We start from the raw sequence: 22043 nt of genomic DNA on the forward strand, positions 1-22043 counted from the left end.
TCAAGATGTGCAAAATTAGGAATGGTATGGAAAAAAAAAAATAGAAAAAAAAAAAGATGTTGCCGATAAAGGATTAAAGCTCTAAGTACATGTACTTGTGCGTGGTGAATCGTAATATGTTGAAAGTGGGGAAACGTGTCAGATGAAAATAAAACATAAGTTAACGCGTAAGCAAATCAGCATTCATTTTCGTTCATTTTAGCCTTATTTAGAAAGTAGTGTCGCAATCTCCCTCCAAAAAACACCCATTGCATACATTTCCACCCAGTCGATTTCTACTCATTTTTTTCCTCTGCACCGCCACTTGTTCGTAATTTAAATAAATGCGTATTTAACAAGTTAATAAAAACAAAACAGAAAAGTATTTAAAGCAACAAAATGTCAACCAAGCTACTCTTTCATAGCAGAAATTTTAATAATGACTGTTTCGTCCCCAGTATCACAACTCACAACGGGGTTCACCTGGGGTTAGGTCAGGTCAACTCACAGCAGGGTTGCCAGATCATTTTTGAGTAAGAAGCCAAACTAGCTATAGCAGGATGCCAGATTCCTCGGCAGGAGGCCAAATACCACCAAACCCACCTTAGCCTCGCGAAAACTCTTTAGATTTGTTAAACAATTTATTTCCCCCCATTTTTTAAGAAGAAAAAAGAAAATTAATTTAAAGGACCATTCGCTGTACTCACCTTAATCAAAACACCATTTCGCCATTGCAATTTGTCACTAGATTATGTGCATGTGTTGATATCGTTGAATTTTTCCTTTTAAACTTAAACAACATCATAGGTCACATTCTTGAGTTGTAATCAGCGCAACGAGAAAATAACGAATAATTGACTTGAGACTCAGAACAAATGTCACATACAACCGATTTATCACGATGGAAATAAAAAGTTCATTCTAGAGGTCTACACACCTGGAGAACTCCTCAACAAAAGTAACCTTTTTACAAATTAAACTGAATTCAACAGGCCCTTTTCAACGAACCAAGAATCCATTATTGCTCAGCATTTTCTTCACTACTACCAGTAAATGTGCTCGATCCCGAAGAACACTATTCGTTCTGGTTGTACATGGCAGCTGTAAACAAATTAATTATTTCTTTCGTAACTTGGAAATCCACACAGTATTGCTTTTTGAAAACAAAGATGGGCCTTCTGGGCGCGATTGCGTGATAGCAGAGATTCTATATAGAAGCATTAGCAAATGCAATCTGTGGCGTAAGCACGTGTTGCATTTAGATATTTAGATTGCCAAATAAAATAAGTTTTACCGGTACCATAGTAAAACGATATAACGGGGAAAGTCAGAGGAGGCCAAAAAGTTGGTCACAGGAGGCCAAGTGGCCAAACCAAATTTTGGGAGGCCAAATGGCTTGGGAAAAGGCCAAATTTCTCAAATTTGGCCACCAGAAGGCCAAACTAGCAACCCTGACTCACAGGGTCAGGATTGCCAATTCAGCGTTTTAAAACCAAATAAACAAGACTTAGCTGTTTGACCTTTTGCCACCGAAAAAAAACATTAAATTTAAGAGACATTGATATTACTCTCATTTAACATACAATTTTTGAAAGATGATATTATTTTGCTGGTGCCTTCAAAAGTTATCTAGGCTATCATATTTGGCAGAAAAGGTGATTTTTGGCATTTTTCCAGATTTGTCATTTCTATGACATATTTGGCATTTTTTTCAATTTATCTGGCATGCTTTCTAACTTTAATTCAGGGTTGCCAGATTAATTTCAGGCATTCTGCCAACTGGATAAAAAAAATCTGCCAAATACGACAAAAATCTGCCAAACCGTACTATTTATAGTACCCCCTGTGAAAACTCATCAGTTTTGTTAAACAAAAAATTCTCAAGGCCGATGTCATAAATGTTTTTGTTCATTTCCCAAGTTTAAAAAAATCACTAATACATAAAAATTGCCATGGAAAACGTGGAGTAGACCTATACATTCATGCCTAGGCCTCGGAAAATAAAATCTGCCAAATATCTGCCAAACTGCCAAACCGATTTTTCTCTGCCAGACGACTTTAAATTCTGCCAAAAAAAAAGGACATTTGGCAGATTTTCTGCCAAATTGGCAACCCTGCTTCCATTCATTCATTCATTATCAGTGGATTAAAAGAGTGAAATGTGTTATGTTTGAGTATAAAATTGCTATACGAAAATCAAACCTGGATTAAGATTTGAAACATTAAGTTGAGCGTCAAAAGATCTTACTAACCAACGGTGGGTTATTTGATGTGTTAGACAATTAAAAATCGATAGAGCTAAAAATAAGAACTTCGCGTTGAGTTTCGTCGTCTGCAACCACCGCCACCAGTGTGCTGATCACTGGTATACTATATACCAATTGATCAATTACAATTTGATGAAGAATGAACAGTGATGTAGAGAACTATCTAGAGTTTGAGTTGAACTGAAGCTATTCTGCAATAAATGCTATCTAGTTTTTACAATTGAACCACGGGGCTTGAGATCTTAAATCGACTGTGCAAAATTTAGAAAGAATTCACTTCAGAATGCTCACTCGATGTGATTGCCACCATATCATTGAACCATAGCCTACTTCCGCCTCGAAATTTTAAATTGAGATTGAGAATGACGTTTGTAGTAATGTTTCCTCTCTCTGCACACAATATAATATAGATATATCTAAAAGAATCCCATTCCCATCCCATTACTGGCCTCTTCATTTCTTATTGGTTGTCGTGCTTGGGAATTTAACCAAAACAAAAAAAAAAAAAAAAAAATTCTTCTGCCAAGGCCTTCTACATAGAGTATAGAGGGCCTTGCTTCTGCTCAACCTCACTCTCTTGTCAACCGTTAGGGTGCTTTTCCCTTGTCAGCCAATTCGTTTCTTCGGCCCACCACATCATTTTCACCGGGATGTTTTGAAGGAGGAATTGTTTTCTTTTAATAAAGTGTCACAGTCAAAATAATTTGAGGCTATGTGAACTGAAACAAAGCTGTACGATGACAGTTGATTTGCTATTTGTATGATCAACACTATCCTTCCTCACCCTCCATCCTTTATTTTAAGCAGGTAGACTTTTGATATTCATCACCAATCACAGTTGACATTCTGTTACTGTTGCCATCGCATTGATGACAAGTTTAAGGCAATTAGAATGATATCTCGACCTTCTTTTCCCCCCAACGCTTTAGAGACTGTGGTAAACTCTGCAAGACATTCACCATAACACACTGCAGTTGTGTAACTGTGAACAAAATTAATATTATATAAAAGGCACCCCCTACCCCCTTGATATATATTTCTTCATCTAGCAACCTCACCAAATACATATAAAAAAGGTAAAACAATTGCAGGAACAAAGCTTCTTAATTCTGTGTGTATTAATCATGGTCCCTCACCAGCATATGTTATAGCGAGCTCTTTCACAACAGTTGACTGTCAGTTTGATATTCTTTAAATTTTTCACAGCCGATGATTTTCTTTAAATATTTTCACAGACAAGCAGACCTAATGGCAAACTACACACAACTACCTCAACAAGGTGGGGGACCTTACCCACCTCCAAATCAGGCAGGTTATCCTGCACCCAACCAGGCAGGGTACCAGGCTGCACCCGGTCAAGGATATCCACCCCAAGGTCAAGGCTATGCACCACAGGGCCAAAGATATCCAGCACAAGGTCAAGGATATCCAGCACAAGGTCAAGGATATCCATCACAAGGTCAAGGATATCCAGCACAAGGTCAAGGATATCAGACTGGAGGTCATTGATCTTTGATTTCTTATTCATTAGTTTTTGATGAGAATAAATTTTTCAAAGTAGTTTTGGGTTAAGTGTTAGGATCAATTTTTTATACAGCCCAGAACCATAATATACCCATTCACTACAGAGTCAAATGAGGTAATATTTGTGCCAAATGTTCTGTCAAGGACACATTGTTGAGGCTGAATTATTCCCTCTTGTCTAGCCTCTAAGGGGATCAATTCTTCTCTTGATTAATCTCAATTAAGCTCATTATTCTCACATTTTAATAATTTGTATGTTTACCTATTAAATTCCAATCTTTTGTATCCACACATTCTCTATTTCCTAATAAAAGCACTTTACTTTTCCTTGACATTAAAGTCATGTTATATTTTATATATACATAATAAATAATGATATATATCATTTATAACGCACCTATTCCATATACAAACAACTCCATGCGCCTTCTCAGTTCAATACAAACATCTGAGCCACTATAACAGGTCATAGGTACACAAAACATGCTTAAGACATGCTTATAACATGAACAATAATCCATAAAAGGAAACTGATTTTCATCTATCAAATATTTTCTAACAAAATATCTCTCAATTTGCCTGTTCTGAATTGTATATTTTCTTATTTTGTTGATTCTATTCTTCTTGTCTTGGATAAATTAAAACCTGCAGTCTACTGTCATTGTCATTTATATTAAGTTCTCAATCTCTCAACACTTTTGTCTGTATATTATCTAATCGTTCGACAGACCAGTCTCATACCCAAAGAGTAACAAGCAATTGCTATTGTCCATTTCACGCTATAGAAATGAGGATAAAGCTCTGGCTCCATGGGTCTACTGGCTTTGAAGGACTACTTTGTCTTATCATCAGCAGATCATCTCTAATTTTATATTTAAAAAAAAATCAGCTTCCTTGAGAAAAGATGATATTCTTTCAGTGAATGTTATGTCAAAATTATAAAAAAAGAAATGTAAAAGTAAAAGGAAAAAGGAAGTTCGATAATTAGTTGATAATAGGTTTAAACTTATGTGAACCTTCCTTTAGGATATCCTCAACAAGGTCAAGGGTATGCACCCCAAGGTCAAGGGTATCCACCGCAAGGTCAAGGATATGCTCCACAAGGTCAAGGTTATCCACCACAAGGTCAGCCTGGACCTCCACCTTCTGGAGGTAAGTTATATGTCATGTTTAATCTTTTGATAGGCTGATGCCTACTCAATAAACTTGTGGAAGGTTGTGGGGTGCACAGTTCTGGTTTCGGCTTCAAGTTTCGCGAGCCCAGGTTTCAAAAGATGGTTTCGAAACCGAACATCACTCGTGGTCAAAACTCAAAGCCGAGGCAGGCAGTGACAGTGGGCTATTACTAATATACTGCCTAACTTTTAGTTACACAGCCAAGTAGGTACTGCCTTTTGAAATAACTGTCTCATGACACGAGAGATCTCTATGTGACAGACGCCAATTTGAGGTGATGTCAGAGGCCTGACGATCCTACCTCTCACTTCCAAGATGTTTGTGTTGGTTCCTGGTTCGAGAAGATGGATTGAAAAAAAAAAGCGAAATGCCATGTTGACTTTTTGATCTGGTTATCTCTCTTTAGTTTCGAGAACCGGTTTTGAGACTGCGGGGCCGTTGGGAAGTGGTCTCAAGTTTCGTGAAACCTAAACTGGTCGAGACTGCCCGATACTAATGGAAGAGAATCTAACCACACCCCTTAACTCTCTCCTTTCTGGCCATTTTCAGGAATATTCCTTAAATAAATTTCACACCCATTGAACTAAAATTAGATTTTTGTCACTCAAACACAAAAGTATTAAGTTCAGTCTATATATCATTTTTTTAATCAGCAAAACAAGCTTTAAAACACAGTGTCAGATTTGTATAACTTTGACAAACATTGTGATGTACAAAAGATATCAAAATGAGAACAATGTTAGCTATAGCATAACGTAAATGGACTCTTTAATATTTCAAAACAAGATTTTCCGATGTTTATATTTCAGCTCATGATGTTACATAAAATATGCATCAAACTTTTATAATGATACGGATCTCATCTCATGTAGTTCCATATCTGAAGCAGACGTCGGAGGTCATCTTCCGCCAAGCTGATCTATCTCTTGCCAATTCTATTAAAGCAGCGCCACCTTTCTCAGCTTCATCTGTCCAAGTTCTTATCCCTTTCAAATACGTTATTCTTTGTCTTCCTCTTATTCTTTTTCCATTCATCTTTCCAGTCAAGGCGAGTATTTCCAAACCAGGGTGGCGGATAATGTGTCCTAAAAATTCCATTTGGCGTTTGATGATTTTTGTTATCAGTGATCTTTTTCTGTTTGCCATTTCTAAAATTTCTTCATTTCTTTTCCTTTCCATCCATGACACCCTCATCATTCTTCTGTAAAACCACATTTCCACTGCCTCCAGTCTTTTAACCATGGTCTTGTTTATGGTCCAGCTCTCACAACCATATAGCAGCACAGACAGTACATGATACGGATATGAGGTGAAAAATTAAAGGATGAATGGGGGGGGTTTATGACCTCTCATTGTGAGTGGACCCTTGTAATTATTACTAGGTCACTGATCAAAAGGACTGAAACATGTAATGGTAGCATTTAACTCAATATTAGAGGGCAAGAGGAAACGGGGTCATCCAAAACAGACTTAGAGGAGACGCCTTTACCAAGATTTGTGCGTCTCCAATCTTACCTGGAGTGAAGCAAAAGTCTGTGCCAAGGACAGAAGAAGATGGAAGAGTGCTGTTGAGGCCCTTTGCTTTGCCAGGTGCCAAGAAGCATAAGTCAACTCAATATTATGCCTTTTAAAACTTTGCCATTTCGTTTATCCGTGTAGACATTCCAAAGTACACAGGAGAAATGCCAGACGAGGACCCAACCGATGATCCTAATGTCAAAGAACCCACAGAAGCCACAGCACCACCACCAGAACTCCCTCAAAGTTTTCCGGGCTATGGATACATGGCTTTTGATGAAGGTGAGTATTTTATCCTCCCATAGACATGGGCTCTCCCAATAGGTCTGTTGGTAGAACACTAGCAAAGGGACTATTGTCAGTCAAAGGTGGCTTCAAAGTTTGTTTTTTGGGGTTTTTTTTTTTTAGGTGGGGGGGTTTCGTCTCTCACTTCATCCTTTAGTGTTTGTGTACCTGGATCTTTTAGATTTGGTGGAATGTATATTGTGTTAGACTAGCGTCCAATCTGCAGATTAATAAGCAACTTTTACAATCTGGATAATGTTACGGAAATCAAGGATAAATTATACTTTCATAGAGTCCTGAAGGTTGAGAGAAAAATAAAGTGAATAAATGTGATCCATATGAAAGGGGATTACTTTACATCATATTGGCTCTCTTAGGCACACTTAGCTCAGAAGGACCACCGCACAAATGAGTAGAAATAGGATATGGAACTGTAAAGTAATCTATCATTTTGTGACAATCAAATAATTTAATTTGTCTTATTCTTTTAGTGTCTAAAAAGTAAAGTTTTATTGTGATTTCTGTTGACTTGCGAACAATAACATTAACAATGCTAGTCTTTGCAAAATTCTTCCAGTCAAATCTGATAGATCCAACTACATAGTCAGCTGGGCAGATAGAAAAAAAAACTTGAGCTTTTATATAGTGCAATATCCACTAATGCGTTTTGCAAGGGGTCCCTGACCAACAGCGACATGTAACATGTAGAACGAGGCATGACGCCTGTAAGGCGATATTACAATATTACGATATTTTTTCTGACTCAGACAATGCTGATAACGGCCAGGTACACAATTTACACCTCAGTATGGTGAATAAAGAGCCTTTTCCAAGGAATCGAACTATGCGCCGAGGGAGGCTCAAACTCAGGACCTTCCGATCCGAAAGCGAGTGCGATACCACTATGAGGGCCAAAAACTACAGAATAACTTTTTAATTTCAAAACAGAATACACCTAGATAAACTAATATGTTTTAAAATTTGAAAAACATAAAAATAATTGCTTTTCAAAAAAAATTCTACTTTGATTTTATTTGACCTGTCACAATTTTCATTTTTCTCTTATAATAATAATAAAAAAAAAAAAGTAAATTGAAAATAAAATAAAATTGCCCTGATTTTGCTATACCTTGATTATTTACATATCCTTATAATGAAAGTTGTTTTGTTCCTCCCATCTCATTTCAGCTTCTGTTCCACCTCCAGCATATGAGGATGTTGCGAAAGAACCTCCGACTAGGGAAGCCCTTCCCGAGTATGTTTCTTGTCTTTAGATATATTATACGAAATTTATATATTGCTTATCATCGATTTTTCATTACCTACCTCGCTCTAAGCTTTCTATATTTGTATTACATAATTAGATATATTTTTATCATTTATATACTTCATCCAATTGTCTCAGCACCTTTACACACATGATGACATTCAAAAGCTAAGAACACTTGCACTGGACAGAGATTAATGGAAACAAATTACTAACTGGATACTAGGAACAGACTGACACACTCAAAGCAACACACACACGTTCACAGCAAGCGTCCATAGAGACCGCGCAGCCATTTTCACTCATTCATATACTTCTCCCAATAGGCATGGTAGCTATTTAAGGGGCATGGTATTTTCAGACAAAAACAATAGTGTTTGACACTAGTGACACCTGTAGATTCTCTGTCTTACTATGATAGAACCATGAAAGTGTCTTTAAAGGGCTTTGAACTCCTCCCTCTTGTCTTAATTAACAGATGGATCTATTACTACGACCACACAAGAGTAACAAAATTGTCTTTGTGGTTCCAAAGCCATTTTTGAAAAAAAAAAAAAAAAAAAAAAAAAAAGCAACAAAAAAAACAAAAAAGGAAAAAAAAGACAACACAAGATATCTGCACTGAAAGTGTCTAGGATAGGAATAATAGTAATTGTTAATCAGTTTTATCCGTTGTTTTTGCTAAGTAAGGAGTTATGGCCTTGATATTTCCAATAAAAAAAACCCAAACAAAACTACGTGAGCTTTTATATGGCGCAATATCCACTAAACATGCTCAAACCGCTTTACAAAATAACATGTTTGCTATTTTCCTTTTTCTATGACCGGGCAAAATTTACTGCTGGTCCATTTGATTGTAAATCAAGTGTTTTACTATTTTTTAAATAGGATCCCTGTACCATAATTGTTGACAGTTTAATGTTTTTTTTTTTTTAATGTTTTTTTTTTTTTGTATACTTATTTTTATCTACCCGACATGAACAATTGGGCAATGAGCATCTCTGGTAGATGTATGTTAACCCATATGACCACTCCTATAACGACCGATAGCCTAAATAAGCTCAGAAGACACCAGCAAAACATCATCTTTCAACTAAGAACACAATTTGTTTTATCGCAATAGCTTCGTCCATCTGAATGAAGAGGAGGCAAAAGGTGCATTGACTCAGTATGTTTCCGAGCATTGTTGCTACGGCAAGGGTCCACTCGATATGGTCATAGCGGAAATCAAGCCTTCCAATGCTTTTCACGTGAGTTGGTTTTATATTATGTGTGTTTTTAAAAAATATCTTTTTAAGCTGGGTAATGAAGCTGTTGCTGCTGCTACTGCCACTAATGATTATACTAATACCTACATCCCATATATTTTGTATTTATTTCCAATTCCATTGTATTTATTTTCCAACAATGACCCTACACTTAATTTTATTTCACTTTCAAAACTGTAATACACAGTTCCTCTCCACCTCCCCTCTTTTGGCTTAATTAATTGCGCACCTTTTATAAATATCTATTTCCTGCCCGTCAATGGTTTTGTTTATTCATCTTAACAATGCCACTACCACATTACCTCATTTGTCTGTAGTGTGTTTCATTCATCCTGTTTTGTTGATAAAGGGGAAACCCGAAACATCCATTTTATCTGTTTTTGTCTATTAAATTGAAGATTACATTCAATTTCCCTTTGTTATTTATCTTTTAAGCTTGTCCGTGTTTTAGGTTTTGTATTTTCAGTAACAAAATAGTGTCCGTGTTTTAGGTTTTGTATTTTCAGTAACAAAATAGTTTTTCACCATCTTCAACAAGCTTATCATTATTAACTGCTTTAAAGGCTTTATGATCATGAATGTAGATTTTATACATGATATCCTGCAAATGGGTGACCATTGGGTTAATCTCTCTCTCTCTCTCTCTCTCTCTCTCTCTCTCTCTCTCTCTCTCTCTCTCTCTCTCTTCTCTCTCTCTCTCTCTCTCTCTCTCTCTCTCTCTCTCGCTCCCTCTCTCCCTCCTTCTCTCTCTCTCTGCTTCTCTCTCTCTCCCTCTCTCTCCCTCTCCCTCTCTCTCTTCTCTCTCTCTCTCTTCTCTCTCTCTTTTCTCTCTCTCTCTCTCTCTCTCTCTCTCCTCTCTCTCTCTTCTTTATCTCTCTTATGAAATATTTTCATTGTTTTTTGTTGTTTTTTTCATTTGTTTTGTTTTGTTTTTTTTGCAGTACAAACTGGAGTCATTCTGCGAGAGCAGAACGACCAAGTGGGAAAGTGAACCTTACCATGGGATGGGCATAGCTGTCACAGGGCCCCCGCCTGGGCCCTGGCAGATCACTGTGCCTGTACCAGAGATGTTTAAGGAGTCAAAAACAAAGGTGGAGGTACCAAACTCAGCTGTCGTCAAGGCAAGTCTTCATAGAGATATGATATAATATGTTACAGTGAATGACATAATCAGATCGTGAAAAGGTTTGAACTGAGATATTGCCAAGTGTAGTTAGAAGTAGAAGGTTTAATTTTTATCCAAAACGAGTTCTTGTCATAAATGATTAAATCAACTATTTTTTGTACTTCTTCAGGAAATATCAAAGCTTAATTTCACTTCTAAATATTTTTTTTACAGCTAGTCAAGTTGAAAAAGTATGAAATTTGAGAAAAGTTGCTGGATACCTTTCCCATACATCTGATCATAACTTCATGAAAAATCACCCGATTTACTTCAAATAAAGATTAAAATACTCTGGGGAGCATATTCTTTCAGAAAATGCAAAAGAAAAAGCGCTAAATTTTGACCTTCCGACTGATTATGTCATATACTGACACTTATAATACACATCATCGGTCACTCAGTCTGTAAGGGAAAGAAAAAAAACCAAACCCTATCAATCAGAACTATTTTGATTCTCTTTGATAGCTAAGAATCAATTACCAGGTTCTCATTATCCGATATGTCTTACTTATTTGTGCATAATGATTTACAATTGAAAGAATAGTGATACATGAAGTCATGAACAATTCCTGGCCGTTCTGAATGCATTCAACATGATGTATTGCTTGTAGTCAGCATGATGACATTGGCTTGAAGAAGAAGTAGAAGGAGATGAAGACGACAACGATGATTGGAAAATCTTTGCTTCTCATATTGATGAAATAGATGATTGCCAACTTTCCAGAAATTCTTGAATCTGTGATTTCTAAGATGCTGCCTTTGTTGGATGCTGTTTAAATGTCAAATGGTTCAAGATAATTCCGCTTGAGGTATTGAATAAACTGTGTATGTCTGTAGATGTAGCCTATTGTGAAAATATCTGGTGTATTCAGAGTATATCTTTCTTTCTTTCTCAGCCATGTCACGTGTGCTTTGCTCGAGGCTTCAAAAGATGTTTCAGATGTCATGGCAGAGGAATGGTGAGTTTTAAAAAAATAGGATGTATTGTGATCTACCACCTTAATTGGATGTTACATTTCGGTGAAATTGAATTTTCAAGTCAAATTGTATATTCTGGGTGAGGTTCCTCCAACAGTGGGCAGGCAGGTCCTTGCTGTGTCTACTATCCCAATGTGTCTGTTTTGCCAATTGCATTCTGTCTTTATCTTGGAATGGAATTATGTGGTTTTGTCCTGACCCTGTCCGGAGTCCTTGCTTGGAGGGAAACAGTCGAATTTATAGTTACGGTTTTGGTAGATGGTATTTTTTTCTTTGTAAATCATCTCTCTGTTATTTACTGTTATTATTTCATTTGTAACATGATTTGTAACCATTTGAGTGTATTCCTCTTAGTGGGATCTTGTGCTGGTGTCTGGTTGAGACTTTTACGTGATCTCAAACTAAGTATACTCACACTGACAGTGTGCTCTTGGAATCTATATCTTTTCCCTATTTGAATCATTCCCCTTTGTCTTACTTTTTCCTCAAGTCCTTTTAATTGTACATCTAGAATATCTTTACTATCCAATTTTCTTCCTGTTTACTGGCGCTGATATGACCTAAATGTGTTGCAAGTGCTGTAAAACCCTTAATGAAAAAAAAAAACCTTAAAACCCATTTATGAACATGAATGTAATTTCTTTAATTTTGTAATTATGATCATTTTGACATAAAAATTCAGTTTTATGTATCGTGTTCTTCTTAAAATAACACCAGATGTCGACGAAGGTCATTCATGACCTGTTTGAATTACTTTTCTCTTTGAAGAACAAAAATCTCTGCGGCTATGTGGTCTAATAGTATGACACACTTTCGGATCGGAAGGTCCTGGGTTTGAGCCTCGCTCAGCGCATAGTTGAGTCCTTGGAGGAAGCTCTTTACTCGCATTCTCTCACCGTACTCAGGTGTAAAATGAGTACCTGACTGTTAACAGTGTTGTCTCTGCCCGAAAAAATTGTAACATCGCCTAACAGGCTTAATGTCCCGTCCTAAATGTTAAATGTTGCTGTTGACCAGGGACCCCTTGTAAAAAAAGTGCTTTGATCACATTTAGTGGATATTGCTCTATATAAAAGCTCAATTATTATTATTATTATTTTTTAAAATCAATTTTCTTGCTTTCAAACTTTTATTTTATTTTTTTTAAAATACAGCTGATTTGTAACTTCTGCCATGGACAAGGAAGTCGGACTGATGCGAGTGGTGAACCGTCTCGCTGCATATCATGTCATGGCAATGGCCGCAAAAAGTAATAAAATATATCCTTACATCTTGAAATCTACTGCAAATACTTAAAGCATAAAAATAATTTGCTCCAATAACTCAGCTGATTTAACCCTCTCCTTACCACCTATTGGAAAATTGTCACATTTGTTACGATGCAAGATTCAATCATCACTTTTCTCATCCAGATTTTATTTCTTTTTGCTACAGCTATAAAAACTTGACATTCTCTAATAGAGCCCATATTGCCAAACAATATTATGTCTAGAATGTGCTTGTTGCTTTTCTGTTTGAGTAAGAACTGTCTGTTTTTGTGTTGGGTGGGTGTGAAGTTTTGTGGAAAATTCTGAAAATGGCTGGTAAGGAGAGGGTTAATAAAGAATATGGAGAGAATTACTTTGCTGTCAGGGCAAACACTAGGATTTATTTATTATTCACTTTTATAATTAGTGCATTAGATACATATAACAAAATAAAAAAAACAAAAAAACAACTAATTTTCATACTAATCCATATGAGATCAAATTTTTCTCGATTCAGTTACTTTGAAAGATATACATTAAAAAACTTTAGTTGTCTGAATGCATTTAGATTCAATGATGTTTGATATGAATTTCTAATTTTTAAAAAATAAAAAAAAATATATATATATATATTATATTATATATATATATATATATATATATATATAAATATATATATAAAACAAAGAAAAAAAAATGTACACCCTTCTGTGCGGCATTGTGAGTTCAGTTCACATCATCGTGGCATTCCATGAAGGAATTCTGATAATCCATCAAATAAACAAAACAGCTGATGTTAGAAGGAATCACTTCTGATGTCGAAAGTGAGTTAGTAGCAACTTGCCTAAACAAAAAACAAAACAAAAGTGCCTGAAGTGGGACTAGAACTCAGGACCGTATACTTATACCTTCCTAATGTCTAATACATATCCATATATCCAACATGTCATGTCACTTGGTTTTGCGGGAGGGGGGACGGCGGTAGATCACTCACTTCTCAAGCAAAAGGACAGAGTTTGATCCCTGGTGAAGAAGATGTGATTTTTTTGAGGACTCTCTTCCCCCCCCCCCCCCCCCTCCCCCTAACCCCTCCCCCGCTGTGATTGGTTAGCTGGGCCTGTTAGATCTTTTGTTGAATAAGTAATTGAATAAAATTTCATATGATACCAAATACAAGGCTGTTCATAATAATAAGTGAGTACAGCACGACAGGGAAACTTAATTTTGAAGCATTTGCATTCTGATGCACTATTTGCATTCACCTGTTTGATATTAAATGTTTAATACTTGTACGATATGATAACATGTCATTAATCACATTGTTGGTATATGAAAATGTCATTATATCACATTATTTGTATTAATTTATTATTTTATATTATTATTATTATTATATTATTATTATTATTATTATTATTATTATTATTATTATTATTATTATTATTATTATTATTATTATTATTATTATTATTATTATTATTATTATTATTATTATTATTATTATATTATTATTATTATTAATTATTATTATTACTTTCAGATGCTACTCCTGCCAGGGCTATGGCCAGAAAAAATGTCTTTCCTGTCAAGGATTTTGCCACTTGAAATGGTTTATCCAGCTCACTGTTAAATGGTAAATATTCACAATTAAATGTGTGGTTGACTGAAAAAACCCGGAAAGATGCGCAAATTTCATAAAGTGAGTTATATATATATATATATATATATTAATGCAGTGGTGTAGACCACATCTTTCTGGTCATTTACCACTTTAAATTTTCTTTCTATCTCTATTAGAACCCAGGTTATGAATTTTTTTTCTGAATTAAATTTAGTGCTATGGGAAACACTTTATGTTCGATTTTGGTTCATATCTTGAATGGAAGCTTGCCCCATCTTCCAGGGTTTTCTCAGCCAGACTCACTAATTTTACCAGTCATTTCAAACCTGTGTTAGGTCGTGATAAAAAACCCAATGCTTTGAATTGAAGTTGTTTACACTTTTTTTTTTTGCTTTTGAGCTTTATATAGCGCAACATCCACTAAATGTGCTCAAAGCACTTTACAAGGGGCCCCTGGTCAACAGCAACATTTAACATGTAGGACGGGACATGACGCCTGTTAGGCGATATTACAATTTATCGGACAAAGACAACGCTGTTAACGTCCAGGTACTCATTTTACACCTGAGTACGGTGAGAGAATGTGAGTAAAGAGGCTTTTCAAAGGACTCAACTATGTGCTGAGCGCGAGGCTCGAACAGGACCTTCCGATCCGAAAGCGAGTGTCATACAACTAGACCACATAGCCGCACAATGTGATAATAAAAATTATAAATGTTTTCATTGCGGTGAATGCTTTTTGTTGCTTTCATCTTCAGAAAATTAACCTTTTCTGATCATTTTGACATAAATTTACTTACAATGGAATCCACATAAACTCAACACTCTTAAAGTCAACTTCTGCTTAAATCTAACACCTCTAGATGGTCCCCAATTTTTTTTTGGCTCTTTATCTAAGTGTGTTCCATTGATAATGGATACTTACTTACTTACTTATCCGAACCAGCGACCACCTGAGCTCTAGCCCTTCGGTCTTGTGCCATGACGTAGAAGTTAGACGTCTTTTGTAGTTGTTCCAGGTGACTATAAAGTGTGTTACTGATGCTTGGATTTGGTGGGAGGAATGTGCATCTCAGGTCTTCAAGAGGTTGACATTCAAGCAAGTGGTGATAATGGATAAAATCAACCTTGCTTAATTAAAGTCAATTAATCTTTCTGATCTGGCAGTGTTGGCTTTATCAGGGTTCCACTCTAAATCTGTTCATCTAGTTCATTCCGACTTATATAGATGAAACGAAATTGACATCACTCAGCTCTTTGTTATTGTGTTTTTAGACAACCATTTTAACGATTAGTTCTCAATAAGTTCTATCAATCAGACTATAAACATTCAATGTTACACATAGTTTTGTGTGTTGGTACATTATATCCAGGTAGTGGATGTTGTGAGTATTTTACCTAAGTGCATAGCATCAGTATTTTCTTTATACTACTACTTCTATACACCAGGAAAGTCCATGATGATGATCACATTGTGGAGAGGACAGCTCTCCCTCCTGAGCTCATCAAGGGTGTCGCAGGGAAGACTGTCTTAGAGGAGAAAGCTGTCAGGGTGAGAAAGAATTTTTAAAAAACTGGATCATTTATATAGCGCAATATTAAAAATATGTAATGTATGAAGACCATGTCAGAAAATTGAGAAATTTTAGATTTAGAATTTAAATTTAAGATTAGTAGATAATTTAAAACTTGCTAATCAATTCAATTTAGGTAAAGATTTTTATTTTTTAAATATAAATATAATTTTAAATGTTAAAACACCTTACTTTTTATAGTTCAGCTTAGAAAATGAAAAATAAGAGAGATAACCCTTTATGTAATAGTGACATAAGTGATTGATTTAGTTAAATAAATGGAGAAATTGCAGTATTTTCAAAGAAATAAAGTCTGTTATTTTAATTGTGGAAATTAACATAGGTCGAGACATATCATTTGAGCCATCAGTTTTGATCTGTTCTTTATGGCAGCCAAATTATAGCAAATCCCAAGGCCAAAGGTCAAATTAAGGACTCATGATTATGCCCTAGCAGATATTCTCAGTAACCATTTTAATCTTTGAAAAATAGTTTTATAATTTTATCGATTAGCCAGTAATTCTGTGCTCTATGATAAAAATTTAAAATTGGCTGTACGGAAACAACAACGTTGATCCCGAAACCCTATTTTCATTTAAAGAATAAATTCATTCATTTCATTATTGTTTTCTTGTTTTTAAGGTTTACCCAATCAACCATTTCCCTGACCAGGAGGTTAACCAGGCCTCCAATGAGCTTGTTGGAAAGCATGCGAGTAAATATTCGTCGGAGTGGATACTGCAACAGGTAAAACAATGATTTATGTCATATCATGCCATATCACAGTATTAATTCCTTCAATACGTAGCCTAGCTTAACTCTTTCAGCGCCATTTGCCATACTGTGCAGCCGAGCAGAATCTGATCTACTGGCCAATGGAAAGGCAAAAACAATACTGTAATCCAATCCTACTTTCTACAAAAGTACTATAAATGGAACCAATGGTATCATGTCTTTCATCAGAACATTCAATTGCAGAGCTGCCAACCTACCGCAAAAAATGCGGAATTGTATGCATTTTCAGCGATTGTACGCTTGTACGCATTTCCCCCAAGATTGTACCCATTTTCAGTGTATGGAGTTACTTCAGTTTTCTTTAGTATTATTACTAGCCTATTGAGAAACCTTGGTGACCAAGTGGATATTCATATATTTTTTTACCAATTATGATCTTCATGCTGGGAGGTAGAATTCTGAAAGGATTGGATTATAGTCTTGGGAACATCACTGTTGCTGAAATTGAGCTTGTGCAGTGTGACTTTATGTAAGTATACCTTCCTCTTACTTTCACAATGGTTAGTTTCCATCGATTTCAGGATTGTACTCATTTTTATGAAATCTCCCCCATTTTGAGGTCCCATTGTACACATTCTCATCAGATGGGGTTGGCAGCTCTGCAATTGGCCCTAGGGGGGTATTTTAATTGAGATTTTGCGCCAAATTTGAATGTCGCTTTGTCTTAGCTTGTCATTCTCATGCTGCCTCAATCAGGTGTCAACCATTTTGTGACGGCAATGCGAATATAGCCTCAGGGCTGAAAGAGTTAAGCTGATACTGTTTTATTAGAAAATTTTAAAGCTTTGAAAATTATTATTTTGTTTTTTTTAGTTTATTTTAATGTTTTTTCTAAGCAGATTTATACTTGCAGTCAACTTTTACAGTTATTATATTTCTGATTTAAATGTCTTGTAGTATAAAATATTTGTTATCGTCATTATTATTATTATTATTATTATTATTATTATTATTATTATTATTATTATTATTATTATTATTATTATTATTATTATTATTATTATTATCGTCATTATTATTATTATTATTATTATTATTATTATTATTATTACTATTATTATTATTATTATTATTATTATTATTATTATTATTATTATTATTATTATTATTATTCATATTATTATGATTAAGATTGCTTTTACTTTTATTATTACTATATGACGTAGTTATCATTCAATTATTAAAATGGAATTGATTTGATCCTCGTCCACAGAGACACAATCTCCGCGTCGTCCCTGTAAACTCAGTCGTCTACAACTACAAAGGCGATACCGGAAACTACTTTGTATACGGTATGGAGAACAAAATTCACTTCCCAGACTATCCTGCCAAGTGCTGCTGGGGATGCAACGTTCTTTAGACCCAAGCAGCAACAAAAATGAACTGCTGGAAGATCGAAATCTAAATGAAGTAAAATGTGAAGTAAGGACATATCTGTCATCTGCATTTTTTGCCAAATTGGGACCTAAAATTTGCCAAGAAATTTGCCAAAAAATTTGCAGAGGAGAACTAAGCTTTTCAGTAAAAATTAACACGCGATACAGAAAAAAAAATATATATGAGACAATTTATTACATTTATTTGACTTGAGAAAGGAAATGACTGTGAATAGCGTTGTTACAAAGATTTTAAAGGATCATTATCCGTAGAGAGTAGTTTCCCTTGGTTTGGGCCCAGGCACAGAGTTCTACTATACTTCTGTGGGCCCAGGCAAAGCTGCAACATTTCTCAAGTTTCGCACTTTTTTTTTTGTTATTTTGTTTTCGCTTCCTTTTTTCCCAAAATTTGCCACACGATTTGCCAATTTTCCCAAAATTTGCCACGATTTGCCAATTTTGTGAAATTTTCCAAATTTTGCGGATCGCCCTGATATTTGCGGCTGCAAAAAATGCAGATGACAGACATATGTAAACCCACCGTACTGGGTGGGGTTTCCAATCTCCCATAGTGGGCAAGGAGGTACATGCTGTGTCCTCTATCCCCCCTGTATCTGTTATCCAACTTCTCTTTCTGTCCTTGTCTTGGAATGAGATTACTTTGTTTTGTCCTGACCCTGGCCAGTGTTCTTGAATGAGATTACTTTGTTTTGTCCTGACCCTGGCCAGTGTTCTTATTTGGGTGAGGAAATTCCCTAACCTAGAATTGCAAAATGTTCCTTGTTATATGTGATTTCTTATTGTTTTGATTTTATTGAGAATAATTGGAATCATTGACATTTAATCAGAGATTTATATTGTGCAATACTTGGAAGTGCCAGAAAATTACGAGTCTATCAGCAGATGCTTAGTGAAATAGATAAATTTTAATGAAAATGTTGCTGCTTGAAGCTCGAAGGAAAAAAATACCAATAAGGATTCAATTGTAAGCTTCAATTTATTAGACGAAAACAGATACTGTGGATGTTTTTGGTTTGCCCTTATCTATAAAACAGGATGAATGAAACTCTACAGATGAATAAGATAATGTCTAATAAATTGAAGCTTACAATTCGATCCTTATCGTTATTTAAAAAAAAAAAATTTTAAATTTTGATATTCACTTAATGCAAAACATTTTTGGGTCAGTTTTGAATCAATTTTTTATCGATATACTTGTATTAACTTTGTGTTAATGAATAATATACTGCTGTTTTACCTCTCCATTCTTCGTGGTGGTTTACTGTAAGTTACGAGGGCGAGAGTTTGTGGGGTCTTTTAATTTTGACTTCCATGGTGGATGTGGGATTTAAACATTTTTCCTTGCAAGTCATTTTGAAAGCATTTGAGTGTATCAAATTAAAGAAATTAAGGAGCAGGCACCAGTGTAAGATAAAGATCTGAACAAGTGTGTATGAAATGGTAGCACATCTGACCGGTAATCAGAAGGTCTGAGATTCGATCCCCAGTCGAGGTAGACTGATTTTTTGGGATGGTTTTTTCTTCTATTTTTCTTTCTTGCTTTGTCGGGCACGCTTCATACACACTTGTTCAGTTCATTTTTTTTCTTCACACAAGTGTCTCTCTATTCATAGTGGGATCTTGTGCTTGGGTAAAAGTGGGACTTTTTATAATGATGTTTATCCCTTTGTATGTTGCTTTCATTCATAATCTTAAACGCCTAAAACTTACCTTAACTTTGTTATGTGAAGTATTGATTGATCATTGATATCATCAAGGTGTATCACGTACTTGTGTATATGTAACTAATTATATCAAAACGGCATTGCGTCTGAGTCAATCAGTAGCAGTGGTAGTCCTTCAGAGCCACTAGGCTCATGGAGCCAGAGTTTTATCCCGGTTTCGATATAGCGTGAAATAGACAATAGTAATTTCTCACTACCCTTTGGATAGGGATGCTACCCGATCACTTCTGGGTGGATAGAAGGGTCAGAATAAAATCTCAATTTTACTTGGGATTGACCTCGGTCCCTTTGCCTGTGAAACAAGTGCTCTACCAACCAACTGAGCTCTCTCTCTCTACCCCCCTGGAGTGAATCAGATGTAGAAAAGTCATTTAAAATTAATTTATTCTCTCCATAAAACTTGGATACGATATATAATAGAAAGTATACTTGACTATTAATAAACATTTTCAGAATCTAAATTATCCTGACATAATTCCGTTTTGAGAACACGGGTCATATGTATACAATGTGGAAGATCACATCCTGCTATTTTGGTGTAATCACTGTTGCCATATATACTTTTTAAAATAGTTTAAGACAGTTTTATTACATTTATTGTAATTGTTACTAATGTTGTTTTTTTTAATCTGTTGTTGTTACCAATCTATTATTTTAAAAGCATGCCCTTTGATAAAATGTGTATATTTGTCTACTTATTCTATTGAATTTACGGAGACTTTCAAAACCTGCTAAATCCAACCTGTACTTATTTGCAGGTCTGGTATCCCAAAATGGTATGGATCCCAATGTTTGCAATGGAAATACTCTTAAACTATTGTCCATTACAACAATGTTAAATCAGGCCCATAGTTGCATTCGGTTATTGAACCTGCAAATATGTGCACATAAGCTAAATCACATTGGCATAGAAAATTAGCGAACACTCGAAAGGAATCTCTTGGATACCTTAGAATCACCCACAAATTGTTAACATAAGTCTTTTAGTGAATAAATTGTTCTCTTCTCCTTTGACAAGCCATGAAACAAGACATCCATTACATTCCCCAACGCGGGTGGTTGGATGGGAGCATCACCCTTGAATCATATACCTATGATGTTCGCATGGGTGCACGATCCGATAGTGATGTCGTTTCTTCTTCTCTTTACTAGCCTATCCTGCTTCTTTGGTTTGTGATTGTATTTTTTGACAGGGGATATTTTTTTTTCTGTAAATCTTCTGCCTGTTTGTTCTTGGTTATTTATAATTTAGCTTATGATATCTTTAGGTTATGATTTTGATTTACATTTGTACTATTTTTGTTAGATTGCTTGTTTTTTTGTTTCAGCGGTCTCTCATATAACCTCAATTGTGTTGGAAGAGACCTAAAGCAACAAACAAACAAAAAAAAACATTCCCCAACACAATTGGGTCACAGAGATTAGTTTTTACAATTATACAGTATGCAAATCATATACGGCTAATTTTTTATACATTTCAGAAAAATTATAGTAACAGAATATCCATCCAATTATTTATATACATATGTTTTGTTTTATTTGGATTGATTGCTGTGATTGACAATGACAATGTTTTATTGAAGCCAGGGTTGAATTGCCGGTTGCTGCTGTCTTGATGAAAAAAACCCCAGAAAGACTTAAAGTTTGGCTAGAGTAAAATTATTGATCCTTGCCTGTAGAGGGTTAAAATATACAATTATTTTGTGTTTGTCAACGTGTTGTGTGCACACATACACATATGTGTGTACAAATTGTGCGTGTGTGTGTGTGTGTATGTGTTTGTGTGCACTGACGTCTTGTATGTGTGTGTTTTAAGAAACTTTAATGTCCTTTTTTGTTGTAACAGCAGCAATGTTGGATAACCTAATGCAAGACAAATGACAGTAGTGTAAATCTTGTTGCAGACCTGTCTAGTACTACGAAAATTTCGTAGAAATACGAAATTTTGGCTCCAGCTACAGACCTGCTTAGGTTTCTTTAACTCAATAAATCTTGCTGAAAAGGAAAGTTTAGATCCATAGAACCTACATCCAGGACTTTGAAACATTTTTGGACCATGCTAAGAGCAGTATATTTATTTCTAAAGCTATTTTAAGTGAATTTTTCTTTTTTTTTTTTTTTTTTTCTTGGAAACTACAACTTTTTGAAATTTTAAGTTGGCAGCTCAGTTGTTGTTTACATTGTGCCGTTATATCTTATCTGTTACTTACTCAATATGGATGGATTTTAATTTTTTTTTTCATTGTGATTCCATTTTA

General features: G+C 35.2%; 1 protein-coding gene across 2 annotated transcripts in view; it reads left to right on the plus strand.

Moving 5' to 3' along the window:
• Positions 1–18925, plus strand: part of LOC144975145 (protein SSUH2 homolog) — a 19567-nt gene extending 642 nt beyond the window's left edge. The window contains exons 1-13 of one of the 2 annotated variants that reach the window (XM_078918926.1): positions 2102–2236; positions 3482–3747; positions 4797–4922; positions 6606–6746; positions 7938–8004; positions 9140–9266; positions 10226–10405; positions 11346–11408; positions 12582–12676; positions 14215–14307; positions 15745–15847; positions 16512–16616; positions 17878–18925. In XM_078918926.1, the coding sequence (XP_078775052.1) occupies positions 3495–3747; positions 4797–4922; positions 6606–6746; positions 7938–8004; positions 9140–9266; positions 10226–10405; positions 11346–11408; positions 12582–12676; positions 14215–14307; positions 15745–15847; positions 16512–16616; positions 17878–18024 (1500 nt within the window). In that variant the 5' untranslated portion in view covers positions 2102–2236; positions 3482–3494 and the 3' untranslated portion in view covers positions 18025–18925. Of the gene's footprint in view, positions 1–2101; positions 2237–3481; positions 3748–4796; positions 4923–6605; positions 6747–7937; positions 8005–9139; positions 9267–10225; positions 10406–11345; positions 11409–12581; positions 12677–14214; positions 14308–15744; positions 15848–16511; positions 16617–17877 lie in introns of those variants that run through there. The other variant, XM_078918927.1, reaches the window with a different exon arrangement.
• The last annotated feature ends 3118 nt before the right edge of the window (positions 18926–22043 follow it).

The sequence above is a fragment of the Berghia stephanieae genome, chromosome 6, assembly GCF_034508935.2.
Source record: "Berghia stephanieae isolate SIO BIC M18660-M18661 chromosome 6, UCSD_Bste_1.3, whole genome shotgun sequence".
In the NCBI taxonomy this organism is placed as follows: Eukaryota; Metazoa; Mollusca; class Gastropoda; order Nudibranchia; family Aeolidiidae; genus Berghia; species Berghia stephanieae.